Genomic DNA, 27,745 nt, shown 5'->3' with positions numbered 1-27,745 from the left:
GCTTTAAGCAACGGTGACCAGGTAAGGGGGCATCCCTGTCCCTATGAAAAGGACTGAGAAATAAAAAATCTTGGTTTACATTTTTCAACACTGTGGAAAACAGCACACTCATGAAACTGAGCATGGAATCAGACTGCCAAGTCCTCTCCAAGTAGCCAACATATGAATAGATTCCAACCTCTGTTTAAAATTACCTTTATTCCTTCATTACAGGGTAAAAACAGCTACAATGTTTTGTGCCTACTATACATGACTAAGGGTCTATAGTAGGCTTATAGTAGGCTCAAAACATTGTAGATTCTTGTTTTTATGGACCCTGTAATAAACTAATTAAGGTAAATTTGAATTAAGTATGGCATCTATTTGTATGTTTGCTAAATAGAAGGCTGAGGTCACTGAAAAATGAAACATAAATGAGCTAAATGAAGAGAAGGAACAGAGGGTTTGTATTATGGTGAGTGTGTATAGTGGATTGAGAGTAACGTACTAATACTTGTTATCTATCTGCCTACTGGCCTGGAGGTTTTGGATATAGTGAAGATGGCCATAGTAGAATGGTGCAGGGAAAACAGTATCAGAGACAGTGAGCTAGATGTTTTTAATTGTATTGAGGTTTGAGACATTGATAGTTAATTTATTACACAAAAAAATAAAGGGGGTAAGGATGTTGGGGGTAGGTGTAATTAAGGGCATGCTCCTATAGATGAAAAGCTAGGATTAGTGAGATGGTCTCAGCGGCATGGAAAAATAGCAAGGATAGTAAAAGGATGAGAGTTTTTAGGGGTATGCATTTGCAATATTCATCAGGGAATAAAGAAGACATTACACTTACACAGGAGTATCCTGGAAGGAAAGAAGGTCAATTACTTTTATTGAAGGTTAGAAAAAGTAGAGAGGAGACAAATTAGTAGTTTCATATGGGTTTTTATGCAATTTAAGTGTTTACCAATTTATACATACGGAACTATTAGCCTGCTCCAGTCTTTGGTGCTATTTGTATGGCCTTACATTGACTCCACTCTTACTGCTCTGTTAGTTCTAATTATTAAGGAACTGTCAAGTGAATATGGAAGCTATATAGATTTGAAGCATTTCATCAAAAAAGTATGACAGCACTCGCCAAAATTAATAGTAAAGCTAGAAATCATATGATTGGAGAGGACCAAGGGGGGAACATTGCAATTTTAAAATAGAGGTAAATAAAATTAAATATTTCATGCAAATTATCTTTGTTGTATGTAGTTTACTATGTTCAGTCTTCTATTACATGGGTTCCAACAAAACTAACGTTTGCACATTCATTAAGTTTAATTAGATAATTGCAACAGAAGAAAATAAAATGTGAATAGATTGGATATAAAACTTTCTAATCTGTTCAAATGGAGGGGTAATTCAACCATTTTTCTTTGCACTTAAAATAATAAACAGATATGTGTGTTTATTTAAAAATTCAGTACAGAAATAGGGAGTGTTTGATCCAAATTCAGCTAGAATACCAGAAAGAGAGCCAGAACTAAATAATTTAAACCAGAAAGTAAAATGATTATTCCACTTTATAGGCCCTATTTATCATTCTGGTGGTGAATAAAGTTCCCAGTTAGGGAACTTGTCCATTCGCATTGGGGGGGGGGGGGCTGAATACGCCATCTGCATTTATGGTTACACAAGTGCATTTGATTGTGCAAGAGCAAGTTCTGCAAGAGCAGGTCTTGTCATTCATTCCATGCAAGTGAGTCTGGCTTGATTTAAGTTCACTACCTTGATAATGGAGCCCTATAAATCTAGAAAACTGCTCATTGAGCTGTAGTTATTAGAAGCTATCCATGCTCTCCAGCTTCACTAGTTATAAATTTATTCAGTGCAACTAATTTATTAAAGAATGTAGGAACTAGTACGTTTTAGTAAATCACTTGCAGTATAATATATAATCTGGTAAAGCTGTAGATAGATGGGCTGCAAAAAGTCTCTTAGTTAATTTTGCCTTTTCATGCCTTTTCTTTGAAAATATTATCATTTAAAAAGAACAACTCTGGACCACCGTTTCAATAAACTCACATGTTAATGTTCGTTACAGCAGGGACTAAGAGATAGAGGCCTCTAGTTATCAAGCGGTCAACCGCAAATACGCTGAAATTCCGCAGCTTATTTGTGGCAAGGCTGATTTGCTGTAGTTATCAAGCCCTACAGCCCGGCAAAAGTAGAATATAGTGACGTAACATACGATCCGCCTGACTCAGTCTGACACAGATCGATGGTTACGTCACTCCAGATTTTCTGAACCAAGTTCGGCACGATCTGACTACTTTTGCTAGTTATAAAAGAACTAGCAGGTACGCTCGCCACTATTCTGGGCCAGCGTACCTGGTTTTCAATCCGCCGCACTGGAGGTGGCGGATCCCATAAGAATCAATGGGAGTCTGACAGCAGCGAGAGCTCATGTTCGCTGATGCCCGATATCACATTGATTCCTATGGGAAGTGTCTGCACCTAACATGTACCCCGAGTCTAAACACCCCTAATCTGCCCCCCCCTACACCGCCGTCGCCTACTTTATACTTATTAACCCCTAAACCGCCGCTCCCGGACCCCACCACAACTATAATAAATATATGAACCCCTAAACCGCCACTCCAGGACCCCTCCGCCACCTACATTATACCTATTAACCCCTAATCTGCCACCCCCTATACCGCCGCCACCTACATAAAGTTATTAACCCCTATCCTGCCGATCCCGGACCCCGCCGCAAATAAATTAATTGTTTAACCCCTAAACCGCCACACCCAGAGCCCTCCGCCACTTACATTACATTTATTAACCCCTATCCTGTCCCCCCTACACCGCCGCCACCTACATTATATTTATTAACCCCTAATCTACCCCCCTACACCGCCACCACTATATTAAATGAATTAACCCCTAAACCTAAGTCTAACCCTAACACCCCCCTAACGTAAATATTATTTAAATTAATCTAAATAAATATTCCTATAATTAAATAATAATTCCTATATAAAACTAAATACTTACCTATAAAATAAACCCTAAGATAGCTACAATATAATTAATAATTTCATTGTAGCTATTTTAGAGTTTATTTTTATTTTACCGGCAACTTTGTAAGTATTTTAACTAGGTACAATAGCTATTAAATAGTTATTAACTATTTAATAGCTACCTAGCTAAAATAACTACAAAATTACCTGTAAAATAAATCCTAACCTAAGTTACAATTACACCTAACACTACACTATCATTAAATAAATTAAATTAATTAAATACAATTACCTAACATTAAATAAAATTAACTAAAAATAACTAAAGTACAAAAAAAAAAGAAAATCTAAATTACAGAAAATAAAAAAAATTACAAGAATTTTAAACTAATTACACCTACTCTAAGCCCCCTAATTAAAAAAAAGCCCCCCAAAATAATAAAATTCCCTACCCTAAACTAAATTACAAATAGCCCTTAAAAGGCCTTTTGCGGGGCATTGCCCCAAAGTAATCAGCTCTTTTACCAGCCCTTAAAAGGGCTTTTTGCGGTGCATTGCCCCAAAGTAATCAGCTCTTTTACCTGTAAAAAAAGAAATACAATACCCCCCCAACATTACAACCCACCACCCACACACCCCTACTCTAAAACCCACCCAATCCCCCCCTTAAAAAAACCTAACACTACCCCCTTGAAGATCACCCTACCTTGAGACATCTTCACCCAGCCGGGCACAAGCGGTCATCCGATTCGTCCAGAAGTCTTCATCGAATCCGGGCAGAAGAGGTCATCCAAGCGGCAGAAGTCTTCATCCAAGCTGCATCTATCAGTTGCAGGGGGCTCCGGGAGTGGCAGTTTAGGGGGTAAAACAGTATAGTATAGTGTGGGTGCTTAGTGACAGGCTAGCAAGAAAGCTGCGAAGAAGCCGATGAGCAGCGAGATCGATGACTGTCAGTTATGTTAGGCGAGCTTAGGCGAGCGTATTGGGCCGGCGAATGCAGGTAAATACGGAGCTTCATAACTAGAGGCCAGAGGCTTTAGTTAGTATGTCACTAACTTTAAACATGTTCTTATTGTGTTTGTACAGAAGGTTAGGGGAGTGTTTATAAGGTATTAAGTTGTTTACTTTGATTAGTAGCTGGAACCAATATTGCCGCTATAATAAACTTATTAACCCCTAAACCGCTGGGTCCAGGAGCGGCGGTTTAGGGGATAATAACTTTATTTAGGTGCGGGGGGCTCCGGGAGCGGCAGTTTAGGGGGTAAAACAGTATAGTATAGTGTGGGTGCTTAGTGACAGGCTAGCAAGAAAGCTGCGAAGAAGCCGATGAACAGCGAGATCGATGACTGTCAGTTAATAACAGTCCGCTGCTCATCGCACCGTACTTGGTGCGCGGCTTCTTAACAGCTTTCTTGATAACTTTGGCGAACGTTTTCAGGTCCGCGGCGGCGATGTAAGGCGAGCTTAGGCGAGCATATTGGGCCGGTGAATGCAGGTAAGTAGACAGCTTGATAACTAAATGTGTTTAGTTTAAATTGGTTATACTTGTAAGTATATTCTGCATACACTATTGAAAGCCAATACATGTATTGCTGTGCATTATTTTTTTAATGTTGATTTTTTTTTTAGGAGTTGTGGATGAATATCAGTTGCCTTTCTATGACTTGGTGCCATCTGACCCCTCGTTGGAAGACATGAGAAAAGTTGTTTGTGAACAGAAACTTCGACCCAACATCCCAAATCAATGGCAAAGTTTTGAGGTATTATTTTAAGGACATAAAACCTATACTTAGTAGGCTATAATTTTAAAATTATACACAGTAACAATGTTTCCATTTGCTAGGACACAATACCTACAGCTCAGAAGTTGGAGGTCACAAAGTGACCTATGGCTTAGAGTTTAAGATTGACTAAATTTGCTCTTGAGATTGTAGGCATTATCCTTTAATAATGGCTCAGTTGTAAAATCAGCTAGACAAATCAGATTTGTACGAGAGCATTGACTGCTAAAATTAAGAAGAATAATGCATGGTAGATCTAGCAGAGCACAATTTTAGGGTTATTTATTTGTAAAATATATATCTATACCTTTATATCTAGATGGATATATACAGGTTTATATATATATTTTTATATATATATATATATATATATATATATATATATATATATATATACACTGTGTGCAGAATTATTAGGCAAATGAGTATTTTGACCACATCATCCTCTTTATGCATGTTGTCTTACTCCAAGCTGTATAGGCTTGAAAGCCTACTACCAATTAAGCATATTAGGTGATGTGCATCTCTGTAATGAGAAGGGGTGTGGTCTAATGACATCAACACCCTATATCAGGTGTGCATAATTATTAGGCAACTTCCTTTCCTTTGGCAAAATGGGTCAAAAGAAGGACTTGACAGGCTCAGAAAAGTCAAAAATAGTGAGATATCTTGCAGAGGGATGCAGCACTCTTAAAATTGCAAAGATTCTGAAGCGTGATCATCGAACAATCAAGCGTTTCATTCAAAATAGTCAACAGGGTCGCAAGAAGCGTGTGGAAAAACCAAGGCGCAAAATAACTGCCCATGAACTGAGAAAAGTCAAGCGTGCAGCTGCCAAGAGGCCACTTGCCACCAGTTTGGCCATATTTCAGAGCTGCAACATCACTGGAGTGCCCAAAAGCACAAGGTGTGCAATACTCAGAGACATGGCCAAGGTAAGAAAGGCTGAAAGACGACCACCACTGAACAAGACACACAAGCTGAAACGTCAAGACTGGGCCAAGAAATATCTCAAGACTGATTTTTCTAAGGTTTTATGGACTGATGAAATGAGAGTGAGTCTTGATGGGCCAGATGGATGGGCCCATGGCTGGATTGGTAAAGGGCAGAGAGCTCCAGTCCGACTCAGACGCCAGCAAGGTGGAGGTGGAGTACTGGTTTGGGCTGGTATCATCAAAGATGAGCTTGTGGGGCCTTTTCAGGTTGAGGATGGAGTCAAGCTCAACTCCCAGTCCTACTGCCAGTTTCTGGAAGACACCTTCTTCAAGCAGTGGTACAGGAAGAAGTCTGCATCCTTCAAGAAAAACATGATTTTCATGCAGGACAATGCTCCATCACACGCGTCCAAGTACTCCACAGCGTGGCTGGCAAGAAAGGGTATAAAAGAAGAAAATCTAATGACATGGCCTCCTTGTTCACCTGATCTGAACCCCATTGAGAACCTGTGGTCCATCATCAAATGTGAGATTTACAAGGAGGGAAAACAGTACACCTCTCTGAACAGTTTCTGGGAGGCTGTGGTTGCTGCTGCACGCAATGTTGATGGTGAACAGATCAAAACACTCACAGAATCCATGGATGGCAGGCTTTTGAGTGTCCTTGCAAAGAAAGGTGGCTATATTGGTCACTGATTTGTTTTTGTTTTGTTTTTGAATGTCAGAAATGTATATTTGTGAATGTTGAGATGTTATATTGGTTTCACTGGTAAAAATAAATAATTGAAATGGGTATATATTTGTTTTTTGTTAAGTTGCCTAATAATTTTGCACAGTAATAGTCACCTGCACACACAGATATCCCCCTAAAATAGCTATAACTAAAAACAAACTAAAAACTACTTCCAAAACTATTCAGCTTTGATATTAATGAGTTTTTTGGGTTCATTGAGAACATGGTTGTTGTTCAATAATAAAATTAATCCTCAAAAATACAACTTGCCTAATAATTCTGCACTCTATATATATATATTTAAAAATCTAAAAATATTTCTCTTGTTAAGTGTATCCAGTCCACGGATCATCCATTACTTATGGGATATATTCTCCTTCCCAACAGGAAGCTGCAAGAGTCCACCCACAGCAAAGCTGCTATATAGCTCCTCCCCTAACTGCCATTACCAGTCATTCTCTTGCAAGTCTCAACATAGATAGGAGGTCGTGAGAGTCTGTGGTTTTTTATACTTAGTTTATTTCTTCAATCAAAAGTTTGTTATTTTTAAATGGCACCGGAGTGTGCTGTTTATCTCAGGCAGTATTTGGAAGAAGAATCTGCCTGCGTTTTTTCTATGATCTTAGCAGACGTAACTAAGATCCAGTTGCTGTTCTCACACATTCTGAGGAGTAAGGTACTTCAGAGGGGGAATGGCGTGCAGGTTTTCCTGCAAATAAGGTATGTGCAGTAAAATATTTTTCTAAGGAATGGAATTGACTAAGAAAATACTGCTGATACCGAAGTAATGTAAGTACAGCCTTTAAATGCAGTGAAAGCGACTGGTACCAGGCTGATTGATAGAGATATATGCTAAGGTATGTGCAGTAATATATTTTTCTAAGGAATGGAATTGACTAAGAAAATACTGCTGATACCGAAGTAATGTAAGTAAAGCCTTAAATGCAATGATAGCGACTGGATCAGGCTTATTAATAGACATACATACTCTTATAAGAATGTGTTTTAAAACGTTTGCTGGCATGTTTAATCGTTTTTTAACATATATTTGGTGATAAAACTTATTGGGGCCTAATTTTTCCACATGGCTGGCTTAAATTTTGCATAGAAACAGTTATAGGGAAGGTAATCCACAGCTCAGCTGTGGCAGTTTTGTTGTGTCTGTTTAAAAAAATGTCGTTTTTTTTTTTTTTTTTTTTTTTTATCTGTTTTTTGCATTAAGGGGTTAATCATCCATTTGCAAGTGGGTGCAATGCTCTGTTAACTTATTACATGTACTGTAAAAATTTTGTTTGATTTACTGCCTTTTTTCACTGTTTTTCAAATTTTGACAAAATTTGTTTCTCTTAAAGGCACAGTAACGTTTGTTATATTTGCTTGTTAACTTGATTTAAAGTGTTTTCCAAGCTTACTAGTCTCTTTATTAGTTCTAACATGTCTAACATAGAGGAGGCTCTGTGTTTATTATGTTTAAAGCCATGGTGGGGAGGGGCGGAGCGCAGCCGTGCAGGAACATGGCCGCACTTTGACACAGCTCCGTTACACATTCCCACTCACTGGCTCTAATATGGTGATCTAAGGGGCAAATGAGGGTCTAAATAACGACTATATCACCTCTAACCGAAGGGCACATAGTCCAAGTTGTTGCCGCACCCCAGATGTACTTTAAAGAGAAGAGAGACTCCTCCGCAAATACAGGCCTGCTTCGGCGATTCCCCGCCTAGTGATCTCTGACCGGGGGACCTCACAACCTACCTGCCTGAGCTGACCTGCCGCATCGAGGTGCCCGGAGTAACGGAGAAAGACCCGGGGCAGAACAATCGAACGGATCCCCGCGATCAGCCGCACGCCCGCACATTACCCACGTGGCGTCTCTCCTAACTGAACAACGGCAGCCTGCGCTCACTCGCCCGGCCACGAACATCCTCACCAGGCCCATCAGCGCACAGGTATAAAGCCGCATAAGGCCCCTAACACCACACCAGTAAAGTTGTGCCTTTATGACCCGGGCCCATAGTTTACATCTTGACAACTGGGAGGAGGGTTCCTTTGGGCCTACACATCATCCCATAACCACGATAAACGCAGACCTAGTTGGTGGTCACGGAGGGCCCCGGATTGCCTTGTAATCGCCCTGCACAGTCGCTTCACCACCTGACAGCCCAAATCCTGACACATACTACAGAAAGAAACGGGTTAGCCCACTATACTAATGGCGACTAGGCAGAAGCCGAAAGCAGACAAAAAGGCCTCCATCCCAGCCGCTGCTACTATGTCCTCATTCTTCCATAAACAGGATAACGAAGCCCCTGACCCTGCTAAGGAACTCCTGATGGCTGATACACCCATATTACAAGATCAGGACCCTGCTCCACACTCACAGCAGCTCAATCTGATACAGCAGACTATCTCCCAGCTTCCCTCTAAATCCGACCTTGCAGATCTAAAATCTTTCATTAAAACGGAGATGTCTTCCTTGAAAAAGAACATTGGTGAACTTGGGGCTAGAATAGAATGTCTAGAAGAGGGACAAGACACCTTAGATACCATGATGTCCAATGCTAACCACCAAATGATCAGACAGGATCTCACGATGCAAGCACTCCAACTTAAAATAGAAGACCTCGACAACAGAGGTCGCAGGAGTAATCTGAGGATAAGAGGAGTCCCTGAAGAAGCAACTCAGGACTGCCTTGTCTCCTACCTGCTACAACTATTCGAATACATTGCCCCAGCCCTTAAACTTACTGAAACATCATTGGAACGTGCACACAGAGCACTGAGACCAGTCCCAAAACCACCTAATCCTCCCAGGGACATTATTGTTAAATTTGCTCACTACTTAGAGAAGGAGGAGATTTGGAGACAAGTACGCCTGCAGAAGGAGATTAAGTTCCAGACCTATAGTATTCAAATATTCCAGGATATTAGCCCAGCAACAATTGAAAGGAGAAGAGGAATACGTTATATTACCCAAGTCTTACAAGAAAGGCGAGTGAAATATAGATGGGGGTTCCCATTCAGCCTCATAGTCCAGCATGATGGAAAAACACACGTCTACAAAGATACCGAAGACTTGGACGCTCTCTCAAAAGGTCTTAACATTCAATTCCCTCAACCGAACCCTAAAGACTCGGATCCACCCTCCACAAGCAATCAAGCAGACCCCAAGCCGCAAAGACCACAGTGGTCCCAAGCCATCAAAAAGAAAAAACTGGACCTTCTTTCATCCTAGGTCCCCTTCACCAGCCGCGCCCACGGGCGCCTGACTGCTATGCAGAAATGCAAGTACAGAAGACACAGAATCTCTCTCTCAGGACACGATAAGTATAATATGGCACAATGTAACTCACTAGTGGGGAGATGGGAACTGGGATAAATGTTGGATTGCCTTGAAATGTTGCTCACTTACTTTGTAACTACCATGTTTTTTTACTGCTTTTAAAAAAAAGGGAAAAAAAAAAAAAAAGGTTTTGACTTCACTCCTCCCCCTCCCCATCTCCTATCCCCCTCCCCCCCCCTCCCACGCCTTTCCTCCCCACCTACCTGCCTACTACCTACAAAATCTTCCCACGACACGTGAACTGCAATTGGCATGATTTCCTTTTTTGCTTTGAAATGTGGGGTTACTGTACTGTAAGAGATTCTTGCGGGAGGGTGGTTATTGTACAATGTTGATCCGTAACTGTATAAGATTTTGTTTTAATTGCATTCCCTTCCATCCCCCACAAATATAGGCTACTAACTCTCCCCACCCCAACCCTCCCAAAAAATAAGCACTAACCAGATTTGACACGAACCCATGCCCCCCCCCCTCCAATTATTATAACCAGAGGAAAATTCATCTTCCACCTTTAAGTCTTGCCCCCAGGGCCTGTAACCAGATTTACTTAATCCACACTAATATTACCTGAGAGTCTAAGCGGTTCGCCCCCTTTTCTTGAACCCTGCCGCCCAAGGCAAGATTATATTACTACCTTTATACACGGACCGCTATAACTGTAGGCGACCCAGCCCGTAGTCCCTAGAGGAACTCCTCTCATCTACCCTTTGAACTAAACCCTCTCCCAAAGTTTGCCCCCAATCAATCACTCAAAATTCTTTTCGATGAGTCAGTACCAGTTGGGATGTGACACCCCCTATCCCTTAACTCATGTTATTGATGGTTCTCTCAATAACTCTTGTTCTTTTGTTAAATGTTTTTCGTTTTAAGAGATTGTATGTTTTGTTTAATGCTACCTCAAAACTGCATGGCCAGTTGTTTAGGCCGTGCTTGGGCCCCCCCCGGTCCGTCCCGTGCACAGATACTCATACCCATAATACAACAAATAGAAACCCTACTAGTCACACACTATACAATTCCACCCCAAAACATAGATAATGGCTAACCTAAAGACTAGACCCCATGCTAGCAATGACATAACTATATACTCCATCAATGCAAAAGGCCTGAACATACCCTCCAAGAGGTCGACAGCCTCCAAAGACTTCCACAGACTTGGAGCAGACCTTGTGTTCCTACAGGAAACCCATTTTCGCAAAGGGAAAGAACCCTCCACCTTCACACGCACCTTTGGCAGATGCTTCTGGGCATCACATTGTAGTAACAAGAAAAATGGGGTGGGGATCTTACTTAAGAAAAATATACCCTTCACCTCAATACAAACGATAAGAGACAGAGAAGGCAGATACCTTCTTCTAACTGGCCTATTATACGGGAGACCTATTACACTGGTCTCAGTATATGCCCCCAACACCGCACAACATTCCTTCATGAAAAAAATCAAAAACCTAGTTTTAGACCACCAGAAGGGCACACTCATCATATGTGGAGACCTAAACACTGCTCTCAACCCTAAGTTAGACTGCTCAACACTCCACTCCTCCACACCATTATCGAGGATCTCCAAAATTAAATCACATTTAGAGAAAATCGTAGCCCAAGATGTGTGGCGGACCTTACACCCGCAGACTAAAGATTTCACCTACTTCTCATACCCACATGGTGTTTACACCAGAATTGACTATGTGTTTGCGGATGTGGGGGGCTTATCTCTATTCAATTCGGCCTCGATATCCCCAATCACATGGTCCGACCACGCCTCCATAGTATGCTCAATGACATGGCCTTCTAAGCCCATAAAAGACTTCCTCTGGAGACTCGACGAACACTTACTGACAGATCCGGGAGTGATCTCCAAACTGACAGAATCCCTCACAGAGTACTTCACACATAACTCCCTACCTGAGACCCATGCCCACACTCTCTGGGAAGCGCATAAGAGCGTCATAAGGGGGAATCTGATAGCCCTTAAGGCACACATGAATAAATCCAAGAGAGAATACACAAACTCCCTGATAACACAAATACTCCACTTGGAATCCCGACACAAGAAATTCCCCTCCGACAGAAACCTGTTAGACGAAATAACGGCTCTCAGACAGACTCTAGCTTCCCATCTCGACAAGACACATAAAAGGCAAGCTTTCCTCACCCAACAAAAAAACTACGAAGGAAGAAACAAATCAGGCAGATTATTAGCGAGATACCTCAAGCAAAAAACACACCAAAAATACATCATGCAGTTAAAGGATAACAGAGGTATCCCCCAATTCTCCACTCAGAACATCTCTAAAGCCTTCAAATACTTCTTCCAGAAATTATATAACATACAACCCACCGACCCCAGTAACCCATCCCAAATCTCCACCAGGGCACAATTAATAGAGGGATATCTCAACAAACTACATATACCACAATTAAACGACCAGCAGAAAGAAAAACTAGAAAACCCCATTTCCCTGTCTGAACTTAAATTAGCCCTGAAGCACCTGCCCAACGGAAAAGCGCCAGGCCCAGATGGCTTTAGCAACAAATATTACTCAACCTTCCAAGATACTCTCACTCCCCACATGTTGAAATATTTTCAATCTATAGATGAAAGTAATTCATTCCCCTCTTCCGCACTGGAAGCCCACATAATTTTAATCCCCAAACCAAACAAACCCCAAGACCTTCCCAGTAGCTATCGGCCAATATCATTGCTAAACACCGATGTAAAGATATTTGCTCGCATATTGGCACTCAGATTTAATGACGTCCTCCCAGACCTGATCCACCTGGATCAGGTCGGGTTTGTACCTGGAAGGGAAGCTAAAGACAACACGGTCAGGGCCTTAAATTTGATCCACTACGCTAGAACTAAAAACATCCCCTCTGTAGTATTATCCACCGACGCAGAGAAGGCCTTTGACCGTGTTGCCTGGGACTTCATGCGGGCCACATTGACCCACATGGGACTGGGCACGAAGACCCTTACTAGGATCTTTTCATTATACTCTTGCCCCACGGCTAGATTGTTAGTCAATGGAACTCTATCCCCTCCATTTCCTATTAACAACGGCACACGCCAAGGCTGCCCCTTATCCCCCCTTCTATTTGCCTGCGTCATAGAAGCTTTAGCAATTAAGATCAGGCAGAACCCTCAGATAACAGGTATCAATATTAAAAACCACAGATACGTTGTGTCACTATTTGCCGACGACATGCTCCTTACTCTCACTAACCCTGACCACTCGATACCCCATCTTCTGGACGAATTTGCAACCTTTAAACTCCTTTCTAACTTTGTTATTAATATGTCCAAATCAGAAATTTTAAATGTCAACATGAAAGGCCCTTCCCTGGACGCCACACGAGCAGTTTCCCCCTTCACTTGGTGCACTCATTCTCTAAAGTACTTGGGAATCCATCTGACCTCCTCACACGACGACCTATTCCACCTCAATTACACCCCTATCAAGCACAATATCATACGAGACCTCTCCTCATGGGGTTCCAAGAACCTAACGTGGCTAGGACGTATCGAAACCATTAAAATGAATATTTTCCCACGCATATTATATCTTCTCCAGACACTACCGATCCCACTCCCCAAGACATTCCTTCCATCCCTTCAGAGAGCATTCAGCGACTTCATTTGGCGTCGCAGACCGCCAAGAATTAGCAAACAAACAATGTTGACTTCCAAATCACAAGGGGGGCTGGGGGTCCCCGACCTCGCCGCCTACCGCCAAGCGATCTTTTTACAACGCATTGTAGACTGGAATATCCACTACAACCATAAAAGGTGGGTCACACTAGAACACCTATCGATAGATAAACCTCACTTAGGAAGGCTGTGTTGGAGCAGCCCTCGCCTACTAAAGTCCATCAGATCATCCAACCCAATAATACAGGAAACATTTCAGGTCTGGGAACATACAATCAATACATCTCACTTCATTTCATCAATCCCTTCACCCTTGACCTCCTTGATAGAAAATGGAGAGCTTATCATTAGACCATACACCACACAAACCACCACAGGAGCCACAAACAGAGATCTTACAATACACGACCTAACCAGTAACGAAATCCTCCTCTCACAAAATGACTTGGTAACAAAAGGCCTCGCATGCTTTGAAGACTGGTTTACATATGCACAGGTAACCCATTTTATCACCAAACACCAGGGCTATAGAAATATGATCAGGCCCCTGACCTCTTTTGAATCCCTTTGCACCCAAGAACCCCCCCTACGACATACACTCTCGATTTTATATAAGATCCTGACCCACACTCCCCCAGGCCATATCCCCCCTTACCTTGAAAGTTGGGAGAGGGACCTGGGAGTAATCATCTTACCTCACACGAGTAGACTAATGTTCCAGGGCACAAAAAAATCCTCTATCTCATCCTCAATTCAAGAAGTTAATTTTAAACTCTTGCATAGATGGTACCTAACCCCGAGAAAGCTAAACCGTCTCTTCCCCACCCACAGCAACAAATGTTGGCGCTGCGGTCATGTTAACAGTGACACCGCCCACATGTGGTGGTGGTGCAACAGCATTCAGAATTTCTGGAGAAACACCATCTCCGAAATGGAGACCATTTTGACAACCCAATTCCCGATTGACCCCCTCATTTGGCTACTACACAAACCCCCCCCAACACTCAAATATAAACCCTACCTACACCTCCTCAACATCATGACCAATGGGGTTAAAGTATTGATAGCTAAGAACTGGAAAAGTAGGGAGGCCCCCTCTATGAATATGTGGATCACAAAAGTCACGGAAATACTAGATCTGGAGGAATACTACTTCCTCAAAAATGACAAAATGGACTCCTATGCGGAACTCTCCCAACTTTGGACCACTTACATCCAAAATAAACACAAAGGCACCAATTAGTTAGTCTTCCCAAAAATCAGTCAGGTTTCCTCCCATTCACTACCTCTACATAACACGCTAGCAGGGGATCCAAAAGCATCCCACACCCATCACACTCATGTTCTGTGCGCGGGCGGAGCGGGGGCGCCCAACCTCCGTTCATGTAAATTGTTTTGTATTTAAATTCTTAATTTTTAAAAAAAGGATAATCAGGACAATACCCTTTGGTAGTTACCTCCCAGTTTCTTGCGATCCTACAACAGGACTCTATCACAGACTTTTCAATCATAACCTGATATCGCAGAACACTCAGAATGGACATCCTGGGAGGTCCTGCCATTTTGTGCCGATAGGCACCTTGCATTTCGACTTTATCCTTAAAAATTAACAGCTGTTGTTGTACCTGGCGATCTGGAGCTGCGTCTCCAACTACTTGTAACCTCATTTTTTTATCCTACAATAAAGCTGTTTCAAAAAAAAAAAAAAAAAAAAAAAAAAAAAAGCCATGGTGGAACCCCATTTTAGAATGTGTACCAGATGTACTGATTTCATGTTAAACAATAAAGATCATTTTTTGTATTTAAATACATTATCACCAGAGGATTCTGTCGAGGGGGAAGTTATGCCAGTATTAGTCAGACTACCTGAAATTAAAGGAAAGCAAAACAGCTCTGGGGGTAGATACAGAGCATACAGACGCTTTAAGAACCATGTCTGATACTACCTCACAATATGCTTAGTCTGTGGGTGATATTTGTGACTCAGGGAAGATGATTTAACCTGATTCTGATATTTCTACATTTAAAATTTATGCTTGAGAACCTCCACTTGTTGCTCAGGGAGGCTTTAGCTGCTCTGAATGAATGTGTACAATCGCAGTGCCAGAGAAATTGTGTAGACTGGATAAATAATATGCAGTGCCGGTGTGTACTTATGTTTTTCCAATACCTAAAGAGGTTTACTAAAATTTTTCATAAGGAATGGGATAGACCAGGTGTGCCGTTCTCTTCCCCTCCTATTTTTTAGAAGAATGTTTTCTAATAGTTGCCACCACACAGGACTTATGGCAGACAGTTCCTAAGGTGGAGAGAAGAGTTTCTACTCTAGCTAAGCGTACCACTACCTCTGGCGAGGACTGTTGTGCTTTTTTAGATCCAATGGATAAAAAATGTTTATTCAACAAGGTTTTATCCTGCAGCCCCTTGCACGCATTGCTCCTGTCACTGCTGCTGCGGCGTTCTGGTTTGAGTCTCTTGATGAGGCTTTACAGGCTCCATTGGATGAATATATTTGACAAGCTTAGAGCACTTAAGCTAGCCAATTCCTTTGTTTTCTGATGCCTTTGTTCCTTTGACTAGACTAACGGCTAAGAATTCTGTTTTTTACTATACTGGCGCGCAGAGCGCTATGGCTTATATCATGGTCAGCTGTCGTGACTTTAATAAATAAGCTACTTATCTTCCCTTCAAGGGGCAGACCCTATTCAGGCCTAGTTTGAAGGAGATTATTACTTATATCACTGGAGGAAAAGATCATGCCCTTCCTCAGGACAGGTCCAAATCAAGGGACAAAAAAGGCCTAATTTTCGTGCCTTTCGAAAATTCAAGGCAGGTGTGGCATCAACTTCCTCTAAGGCAAAATAAGAGGGAACTTTTGCTCAGTCCAAGGCGGTCTGGAGACAACCGGACCTGGAACAAAGATAAGCAGGTCAAGGAGCCTGCTGCTGCCTCTAAAACAGCATGAGGAACGGACCCCTATCTGGTAACGGATCCTATAGGGGGCAGACTTCATTCTTCGCCCAGGCGTGGGCAAGAGATGCCCAGGATCCCTGGGCATTGGAAATTATACCCCAGAGATATCTTCTGGATTTCAAAGCTTTCCCCCCCCAAAAAAGGGGAGTTTTTGCCTTTCACATTTATCTGCAAACCAGATAAAGAAAGAGACATTCTTGCATTGTGTACGTGACCCATTCAGTTCCAATAGAGGAACAGGGACACAGTTTTCCTCAAATCGGTTTGTGGTTCCCAAGGAAAGGAAACCTTCAGACCTATTTTGGATCTAAAAGATCTTAAACAAATTCTTTAGAATTCTATCATTTAAGATGGAAACTATTCGTACCATCTTAACTATGATCCAGGAGAGTCAATAGAGGACTACAATGGATTTGAAGGATGCTTATCCTCACATTACGATGCATAAAGATCACCATCGGTTTTTCAGGTTTGCCTTTCTAGACAGGCATTACCAGTTTGTAGCTCTTTCCTTTGGGTTAACTACAGCCCCTAGAATCTTTATGGAGGTTCTGGGGTCACTTTGGCGGTCCTTAGGCCGCGGGGCATAGAAGTGGCCCCTTATTTAGACGACATCCTGATACAGGCGTCAAACATCCAAGTTGCCAAGTCTCATACGGACGTAGTACTGGCATTTCTGAGATCGCATGGGTGGAAAGTGAACAAGGAAAGAGTTCTCTATCCCCAATATCAAGGGTTTCCCTCCTAGGGATTCTGATAGATTTTGTAGAAATTAAAATTTACCTGACGGAGTCCAGGTTGTCAAAGTTTCTAAATTTCTGCCGTGTTCTTCATTCCATCCGCGCCCTTTGGTGGCTCAGTACATGAATGTAATCGGCTTAATGGTAGCGGCAAGGGACATAGTACCGTTTGCACGCCTACATTTCAGACCACTGCAACTATGCATGCTCAGCCAGAGGAACAGGGATTACACAGATTTGTTCTCCTGTTAAATCCGGACCAAGAAACCAGAGATTCTCTTCTCTGGTGACTATCTCGGGTCCATCTGTCCAAGGGTATGACCTTCCGCAGGTCAGATGGGACAATTGTTACAACAGATGCCAGCCTTTTAGGTTGGGATACAGTCTGGAACTCCCTGAAGGCTCAGGGATAGTGGACTCAGGAGGAGACCCTCCTTCTAATGAATATTCTGGAACTGGGAGCGATATTCCATGCTTTTCAGACTTGGCCTCAGTTAGCAACTCTGAGGTACATCATATTTCAGTCGGACAATATCACGACTGTGGCTTACATCAACCATCAAGGGGGAACAGAAGTTCCCTAGCAATGTTAGAAGTCTTAAAATAATTCACTGGACAGAGACTCACTCTTGTCTAAAAGCTATCCCTATCCCAGGTGTTGAGAACTGGGAGGCAGATTTTCTAAGTCGTCAGACTTTTCATCCGGGGGAGTGGGAATTCCCTCCGGAGGGGTTTGCACAAGATCAAGCAGGAGAGTGCTTTGGTGCTTTGGTGCTTTTGACAGCGCCTGCGTGGCCACGCAGGACCTGGTATGCAGATCTGGTGGACATGTCATCCTTTCCACCACGGTCTCTGCTTCTGAGACAGGACCCTCTACCTCAGGGTCTTTTCAACCATCTAAATATAACTAATCTGAGATGGACTGCCTGGAGACAGAACACTTGATGTTATCAAAGCATGGCTTCTCCGAGTCAGTAATTGATACCTTAATACAGGCATAAAAGCCTGTCTCTAGGAAAATTTAACATAAGATATGGTGTAAATATCTTATTGTTATGAATCCAAGGGTTACTCATGGAGTAAAGTCTGGATTCCCAGGATATTATCTTTTCTCCAAGATGATTTTGAGAAAAGGGTTGTCAGCTAGTTCTTTAAAAGGACAGATTTCTACTCTGTCTATTCTTTTGCACAAGCGTCTGGCAGGTATTCTAGACGTTCAGGCATTTGGTCAGGCTTTGGTTAGAACCAAGCCTGTGGTTAAAAATGTTGCTCCGCCATGGAGCTTAAAGCTGGTTCTTAAGGTTCTTCAAGGAGTTCCATTTGAACCTTTTCATTCCATAGATATCAAACTTCTATCTTGGAAAGTTCCTTTTTGGTAGCTATTTCCTCGGCTCATAGAGTCTCCGAGTTATCTGCGTTGCAATGTGATTCTCCTTATCTGGTTCACCGTACGGATAAGGTAGTCCTGTGTACCAACCTGGGTTTTTACCTAAGGTGGTATCTAACAAGAATATCACTCAAGAGATTGTTGTTCCATTCTTGTATCCTAATCCTTCTTCAAAGAAGGAACGTCTATTACACAATTTGGACGTGGTTCGTGTTTTAAAGTTTTACTTACAAGCTACTACAGATTTTCATCAAACATTCACCTTGTTTGTTGTCTATTCTGGACAGAGGAGAGGTCAAAGGACTTCAGCAACCTCTCTGTCTTTTTGGTTAAAAAGCATAATTCATTTAGCTTATGAGACTGCTGGACAGCAGCCTCCTGAAGGGATTACAGCTCATTCTACTAGAGCTGTGGTTTTCACTTGGGCCTTTTTTAAATGTGGCTTCTGTTGAACAGATTACAAGACGGAGTCTTGGTCTGCGTTTCATACTTTTTCAAATTTAACAAATTTGATACCTTGCTTCTTCGGAGGCTATTTTTGGGAGAAAGGGTTTTTTACAGGCAGTGGTAACTTCCGTTTAAGTACCTGCCTTGTCCCTCCCATCATCTGTGTACTTTAGCTTTGGTATTGGTATCCCATAAGTAATGGATGATCCGTGGACTGGATACACTTAACAAGAGAAAACATAATTTATGCTTGCCTGATAAATTTATTTCTCTTGTAGTGTATCCAGTCCACGGCCCGCCCTGTCACTTTAAGGCAGGTAATTTTTCCATTAAACTACAGTCACCACTGCACCCTATGGTTTTCCTTTCTCTGCATGTTTTCGGTTGAATGACTGGTAATGGCAGTTAGGGGAGGAGCTATATAGCAGCTTTGCTGTGGGTGGACTCTTGCAGCTTCCTGTTGGGAAGGAGAATATATCCCATAAGTAATGGATGATCTGTGGACTGGATACACTACAAGAGAAATAAATTTATCAGGCAAGCATAAATTATGTTTTTTTAACTTTTAAGGCATTTGACTATCACAGGTATGCAATTAACCTTGCGCTCCAAAACCATACAGACATGTGAGTGTGTCTATATAAGAGATTTGAACATTAATTGTACACTGGGCAAGTGTTTGCTGGGTTATTGATTTTTTTTACTTTAATTGATTAAGTAGAAACACTTTGGGCCAGATTACAAGTGGCACGCTATTTAGCGCTTTCACTCGCCAGCAAACCCCATCAGAAGAAAACTTTTAATGCTCATGGGTTACAAGTTGAAAGTAAAATGTTTAAGCACAAGCAAAAGCTGACATGCACTAGCTTCAGGACTTAAAATAACATAACTGTGCTATCTTCTCCCCATAGACTTATAGAGTGCAAACTGGAAGAAACGTAACACTTATTGCTCGTGCCCTAACTCGACAGGAGTTAAACCTGCAGCTGTTTCTAGTCATTAAAGGGACAGTATACTATAAAATAGTTTTTCCATTAATGCGTTTCAAATAACTTTTTTTTATCAGATGCAGAATATAAAATGCAGGAGATTTGCTTTTTTAAGGTTTATTTGTGTATATGAATTAGCTGATTTTGTGTTTTGAAGCCACAACCTAATAAAATGGGTTGAGCTTGTAGGTATAATCAGATCTCGTTACTGTATCATATTGTATACATATACCTGCTTCTTTATCTTATATCTGTCCATAAACCAATCACCAATACTTGGAGAGAACAATGGAAAATTAACATTTTATTACCTCATCTCTTCTATAACCAACTAGGAGCGTAATTTCTTCTACTGGCTATGTTAACACAGCTTGGCCTCGAGGCCAAAAACTTACAGGATGGATGGGAATACCACAGGCTAAATAAACTATTTCTAATGCCAATATAAGGTTAATGGAAATACTTGTAAACCATTTAATACACTCCAGCAGCTAAAGTGGATCATTAGGAACCAATTAAAGGGCAGAAAACTTTTGAGAAAACTGTCCTTTTAAGTATTGTTGTGTGTATATATATGCATCATGAAAAAAATACTTAAAATAATCATTGAGTAATCATTTTGTCCTACCTTTCTTCTTCTCCTTTCTTTGCTATATGGTAGACTGGTTTCCAGTAGGGTTTGAGTTTTTTTTTTAGGGTTCTTGGTTTTTTTTATATTTTTTTATGTTTTAAAAAGATTTGCCCATGAGTAATGATTAACCCATATTCTGCAAAATGGTGGATGGGATGAGAATTATTTTAAGTATAAATGGTATGCAGTTGGAAATTCCTTCTTAATATGACCAGAGTCCACAGCTTCATTCATTACTTGTGGGAATACAGAACCTGGCCACCAGGAGAAGGCAAATACATCCCAGCCAAAGGCTTAAATACCTCCCCCACTTCCCTCATATCCCAGCCATTCTTTGCCTTTCATCACAGGAGGTTGGCAGAGAAGTGTCAGAAGATACAGCATAGTTCCTTATAGAGGGTAGTGCCCTTCGGAATGTGACTGGAGTTTTAAGTCGTCTTGTCAGCCTCTCAGTGAGAGCATTGATGAATGTTAGGGTCTGGAAATGCAGAGAGAGTCTTTCTGTGAACCCACCCATACTGGTATTAACAGCTCCTAAGCAATCAGTGTTGGTGAGTTTCACGGCCTGCTTCTTTCACTCAAGTCCATGTCAGGAGCAATGCTACAAGACTGTCAAACTTGAGAGGCTATGTGCTTGTTCCACGGCAGAGATTCCGGTAAGATTGTTTCATTTTTATACAAATATGATAAGGCAAGAAGACAGGGTCACAGTGTGTCTCCTTTTATCTGTATGGAATCAAGGGTTAATATATCCGGAAGGGGATTATTGAACAGGGGGGATTTATTGCATAATTTACTTTATTATGTTTTATGCTGCGACATGTGTGAGATGAGGCTCAGGCAGATGTTGGAATGTACAGGTTTTTACTTTAGTTTTTTGGTTATCTGCGCAGCCTGTTAGGATGGCGCACTTTTTCCTGTAGCAGGGGTGGTCCTGCATGGTGCACCATGTGACCGGGAGTGGTCACACTGATTTCCCCTTTTCCTGACCGTGCGGTTTACCAGAGATGATGCGGTTTCTCTGTGGGGCCTGGGTCATAGGAGGTGGTGAGTGCCCCAGCCATTTGGGGTATAAAGGTGCCATTTATCTTTTTCTATAGTCCATCTTACAAGCGCAAGCTATGAAGGACTCTTGATGCGTTGGAGGGTACTCTTTACCTAAATCTAATACCTGTCTATATTGTGAGGAGGCTACGGTATATCCGCCTGCTCAATTATGTTCCACATGCCATGATAAAGTAATTTTATTAAAGAAAACAAATATGTTTAGTAACACTGAGCTGCCCACCTCTGAGGAGTCTCCGTCCCATGAGGTGCATTCCCTGATGTCATCCCCTATTACACATGCAGCTTCCCATTGCACTGCTAATCCTTCTGGAGGGGCTCTCTTTCTACCAGACTTTACTGAACAGCTACAAATGGCAGTGTCTGCAGCCTTCAGTGCTTTACCTCGCCCAGCTAAGCGCAAGCAAAGGGTCAAATATTGCTATCCTTCCCAGGGGTCATCTACTAACTTATTGGATTTATCTGATACCAGACTATCTGATGATGAGGATGCCTCTGATACTTCAGAGGATGCTATTTCTGGGTCAGAATCTGCTGCCTCTAGGCCTCCAGCTGTGGAGGAACCAGACTTTAGATTTAGGATTGAACACTTACGCTTTCGGTTAAAGGAAGTTTTGGCTACTTTAGAGGTTCCAGAACCAAAATTACCTAAGGAAGCTTGTATTCCTAAACTAGATAAGGTCTATGAGGCCAGGGTTGTAATAACAGACTTTCCTGGTTCCCGTAAAGATGGCAAATATTATTAAGAATGAATGGGAAATACTTGGTTCTTCCTTCTCCCCTTCTTCCTCTTTTAAGAAATTATTCCCGGTTCCGGACTCTCAATTAGAGTTCTGGGGTTCCGCCCCTAAGGTGGATAGCGCTAACGCCACGCTTGCTAAATGCACTACTATCCCGCTGGAGGATAGTTCCTCATTCAAAGAGCCCATGGATAAGAAGCTAGAAACTCTGTTGAGAAAGATGTTTCAGCACACGGGATATTTATTTCAAATGGAAGTGGCAGTTTCTGCTGTGGCTGGAGCTGCCACCTATTTGTGCGACTCTTTATCTGAATTGATCAAGGTGAAAGGTCCCCTTGACACGATCCAGGAAAGAAGGCCTTGAGAGTGGCTAATTCTTTTATTTGTGATGCAAATATGCAGATTATTCACCTGAATGCTAAGTACTAGCACGTAGGGCACTCTGGCTGAAGTCTTTGTCTGCGGACATGACTTCAAAATCTAGACTTCTTTCCCTGCCATTTCAGAGGAAGATTATTTTTGGTCCAGGCCTGGACTCAATAATATCCACTGTCACTGGAGGCAAGGGTGCCTTTTTACAGCAGGATAAGAAGAACAAGCCTAAGGCAGCAGCCCTACGTGAAGCCTAATCAGCCCAAGGGAACTTGGAGACCTACTCAGTCTTGGAATAAATCCAAGCAGAACAAGAAGCCTTCCGAGTCAAAGTTGGCATGATGGGGTGGCCCCCGATCCATCTTCGGGGCAGACTATCTCTCTTTCTGGAGACTTGGCTGGGGAACAAGCAAGACATTTGGGTCCTGGAAGTCATCGCTCAGGGGTACAGGATAGGTTTCAGATCTCATCCACCATGAGGCAGATTCCTCTTGTCAAACCTGTCTTCAAGGCCAGAAAAAAAACGAGAGGCCTTTCTAGGGTGCGTGAGGGATCTCTCCTCCCTGGGAGTAATTGTACCAGTACCTCTAGCAGAAAGAGGTCTGGGATACTACTCAAACCTTTTTGTGGTCCCAAAGAAGGAGGGAACTTTTGCCCAATTCTGGACCTAAAGTGCTTAAATAAATTCCTGTCGGTCCCATCATTCAAGAAGGAGACGATAAGGTCTGTTCTTCCCTTAGTTCAGGAAGGACAGTTCATGACTACGATAGACTTGAAGGATGCTCACCTTCATGTTCCAATTCACAAGAACACTTCAGGTTCCTAAGATTAGCATTCCTGGACAAGCACTTCCAGTTTGTTGCACTTCTATTTGGTCTAGCTACTGCCCCAAGAGTCTTTACGAAGGTTCTGGAGGCTCTGCTCGCAGCGGTGATAACCAGAGGGATAGCAGTAGTGCCATATTTAGACGACATCCTGGTCAGTTGGCAGAGGACCATTCAAAAGCTCTTCTATTTCTTCTTTGATCTCATGGATGGAAGATACACTTAGAAAAGAGTTCTCTTGTTCCCAGCACAAGGGTGGAATTCCTGGGTATGATAATAGACTCCATATCCATGAGGATATTTCTTACAGACCATTACAAGCTAACTTCCAATTGTCTTGCCCTACAGGCCTCCTTAAGGCCCTCTGTGGCCCAGTGTATGGAGGTAATTGGACTCATGGTGTCCAGCATAGGCATCATTCCATTCGCCAGGTTCCATCTCAGGCCTCTTCAGCTGTGTATGCTTAACCAGTGTAACAGCGACCACTCGGATCTGTCACAACAGATTTCTCTGGACAACCGGGAATTGCTTTCTTGGTGGCTCTGTCCAGATCACCTGTCCGAAGGGACATAATTCTTGAGACCATCCTGGGAGATTGTGACTATGGACACAAGTCTCTCAGGATGGGGTGCTGTTTGGGGTGCCAGGAAGGCACAGGGTCTGTGGACTTGAGAGGATTCTCTCCTCCCAATGAACATTTTAGAACTTTTAGCAATCTTCAATGTTCTGAAGGCTTGGCCTCTTCTAGGTTCGTCCCAGTTTATTAGATTCCAATCAGACAACATAACCTCGGTGGCTTACATCAACCATCAGGGGGAACGAGGAGCTCCCTAGCAATGAGGGAAGTATCTCGGATTCTGGAATGGGTGGATGCAACAACTGCTCGCTGTCAGTGATCCAGATTCCGGGTGTGGACAAATGGGAAGCGGATTTTCTCAGCAGACAATCCTTTCATCCGGGGGAATGGTCTCTCACCCTGAAGTGTTTGCAGAAATTTACAACAGTTGGGGGATGCCAGATATAGATCTCATGGCGCCCCGACTCAATTCCAAGCTACCCAGATAGGGTCGCGGTCCAGGGATCCTCAGGCAGAGCTGATAGATGCATTAGCAGTGCCTTGGAGGTTCAGTCTAGTTTACATTTTTCCACCATTACTACTTCCCCCTCGGGTAGTGGCCCGCATCAAGCAGAAGCAAGCTTTAGCAATACTAATTGCTCCATCATGGCCGTGAAGGATGTGGTTTTCGGACCTGGTGGGGATGTTCTCATCTCCTCCATGGAGGTTACCTTGTCGCAGGGATCTGCTGGAACAGGGTCCTTTTGTTCAGCCGAGACCAGAAACTCTGCGCATATGAGTGGAACAGTGTCTAAGCGCTGGGACCCGGAAGCGCAACCCCACACAGTCGGAGAAGTGAGTAGATCAGAGATATGGATGTCCCTGGGACTCGCTGCCTTAAACATTGATTCTACCAAGGCGGTATGATGTGCTATAAGCATATAGCGCAGTTCCTGCAAAAAGTTATTAGCACTCTCCATAATGGTTTTGGGATCAAGCTTCTAGGTTGTCCTGAAAGGTATCTTGAAGGCTACAGTCTTCAGTGGAAATCGGAGCCCAGAGGCCACGAGGGTAGTAAGATGGCCGCCACTCTTGTAGTATCAAGACAGGCCTCTATGCTGCCACACCGGTATTTAAGTTTAGTATTCCCCAGGTATTAGGCAGGGGTCCAGGAAGTCATTGGAGGGTTCCAATAGGTTTAATTGAGTTATAAATATCTCCCATAGTCGATTATAATATTATCAAAGACGGAGCAGTGTGAATATACGACTACTCTTATGTGTTGCTGGCTCCGCCCCCTCAATAACAATTTTCTAATACACAGTCTAATGAAGCAGCAGATTAATTTATCTATGAAATTACTTTTATTATATAATCAAGGGTCCAAATAAAGGACAATATTTCAGGCTAACTGCCCTTAGTCATGGCATATTTTAAACTAAATCACAAATCATTTAAATAGTATCACAAAGGTGCAATTACACCAATTAACTGTTAATAATCTTTTATAGACACAATCTCTCCTAAACTATTCAAATGCCATCTAGTGGTGCAATGCTCTGTAAACATGTTTCTCATGAATCAAAGAAACAGATATATTTACATTTGCCTATTCCCATCCCATACAGAAACCATTAGACATTGAGCAAATATTATTGTTTAGAATTTTGTGACATGTTTTCTTTTTATTTTGTTTTACTCAACACAAAATATCATTCTTGATTTTATTATTATTTTTTTCAGTTTTGCATAGAACATTTAAAGGGATATTACAGCCAAAACTGGAATCCACATGGATGCATTTCAGTTTTGAATAGAAGCAATTTTGTAATATAAATGTATTAGCAATGATGCTTCTAACAAAAGCTATAGCTGTTTTAAATGTGTATTTAAGTATGAACCGTGCACCAGCAATATAAACACTTGCTCAGAGAGCCTAAGGTGATTGTACCATCTGGTAATGACTCAATTTGTTAATTACTGACATGATACAAACCCCACCAGCGATCCGAGCAGTTGCAGTATTTAAAATGCTGGTGCACTGAGAATATCTAGCTATGCTTCACATGCACGTGCAGAGAAAAATGTTAACACTAAAACAGTGCTAACCTTTACTAGAAGCATTTTTGGCAATACATGTATATTGCAAATATGTTTCTATTCAAATATGTAATTCATCCATGTGCATTTAAATATATACCGAAATATCCCTTTAATCATAGTAAAGAGCACAGACTTTCTTTTTCTGTTAATATCAGAGATATGTAAACTCATTTTCCAAAATGTATAAATTCTGACTTTTTTTTTTTTCCAGGCGCTACGTGTAATGGGGAGGATAATGCGTGAATGTTGGTATGCAAACGGAAAAGCAAGATTAACTGCCCTTCGTATAAAGAAAACTATGTCTCAGCTGTGTGTTGAGGAGGATTTTAAAGTGTAACTCAGTAGTTGCAAAACTACAAGCATGGAAATATTTGTGTGGGTTTGTTATATCTGTGTTTTCTGCTACCTCAGTAATAGTGCCACATGTGAACACTAAGAAAAAAAAAGATTTGTGGTAGGACATAGGCGATATATTGGCCTTTTATTTTATTTTTTTAAAGGTATATGAATGAAAATATATTAGAGGATATAAAATATGAAAACATTATTTCAAAGAAATATTTTGATATATAAAACCAAAAAGACCAAATATGTTTTTACATTTCAGACAGTTTTTAGTGATGACATCATTTAGATCTATACATAAAGATGTATGATTTTGAAAATGATTTTCTTCTTTTAATAGTGTATCAAGAACAATAATATGTTTTATATAAGGGAAAATATATTCTAGTTGAATAAGCTTTGAACATATCATGTACTGTTTTATTCATTGGTAAATACACAAAGATATTTAGTTACAGTGTACGTCAGAATATTGTGCTTTTAAAAAGTGGCAACATGTATTTACTGTGAAATAGTATTTGCTTTATTAGGTACATTATTTTTATGATCATGTTAAAGTGATGGCAAAGCCTTGCATTTTTGAAACGCTAGTATTTACCAGTGCTACACATAAAGAGAACTTTCAGTGAATTATAAAATACTTCATGCAGAAAATTCCTTTATTTGCCTGCAGCTTATGCCGTGCTGAGCGCCTCAGGCCTCCCAAGGCAGAACACAATTTTTTCAATGAGGTGATGTTTTCAACTCTTAGCCAATAGCCATGTGGGCCAATTGGCTTTATGCTGTATGGCTTGCATGCTATTGGCTAACATCACCTCACTGATAAAATAGCATTCTGCCGTGGGCGGCCTGTCATTTAGCATGGCATATGCGGCAGGCAAATAAAGGAACTTTCAGCAGGAATATTTATATACTTCATGACTGAACGTTCCTTTTATTTGTAGCACTGGTAAATCCTACTGTTTTGAAAATGCTGCGATTTACCATCACTTTAATTCAACTTTTCAGTATCTATTGATACTACTATTTTTCAATATGGTATATTTTAGTTTTTAATCTTACAGCATGTTTCTTACTGAAATACATCTCATAAAAAGTGAGTCATTGTTTCTTCACCCTATTTAACCAGTTATATG

The 27,745-nt window shown here is 41.6% G+C and overlaps 1 protein-coding gene across 1 annotated transcript in view; it reads left to right on the top strand.

Moving 5' to 3' along the window:
• The window catches only part of ACVR1C (activin A receptor type 1C), a 280,647-nt gene extending 253,926 nt beyond the window's left edge, over window positions 1–26,721 (top strand). Inside the window, exons 7-8 of the mRNA XM_053698317.1 lie at window positions 4,626–4,756; window positions 26,476–26,721. Of these exons, the coding sequence (XP_053554292.1) occupies window positions 4,626–4,756; window positions 26,476–26,601 (257 nt within the window). The 3' untranslated portion in view covers window positions 26,602–26,721. The remainder of the gene's footprint in view (window positions 1–4,625; window positions 4,757–26,475) is intronic.
• Window positions 26,722–27,745: the final 1,024 nt, after the last annotated feature.

The sequence above is a fragment of the Bombina bombina genome, chromosome 1 (assembly GCF_027579735.1).
Source record: "Bombina bombina isolate aBomBom1 chromosome 1, aBomBom1.pri, whole genome shotgun sequence".
Classification (NCBI taxonomy): domain Eukaryota; kingdom Metazoa; phylum Chordata; class Amphibia; order Anura; family Bombinatoridae; genus Bombina; species Bombina bombina.
Note: the sequence above shows the minus strand (reverse complement) of the source record. Positions and strands in the feature narration are given on the sequence as shown.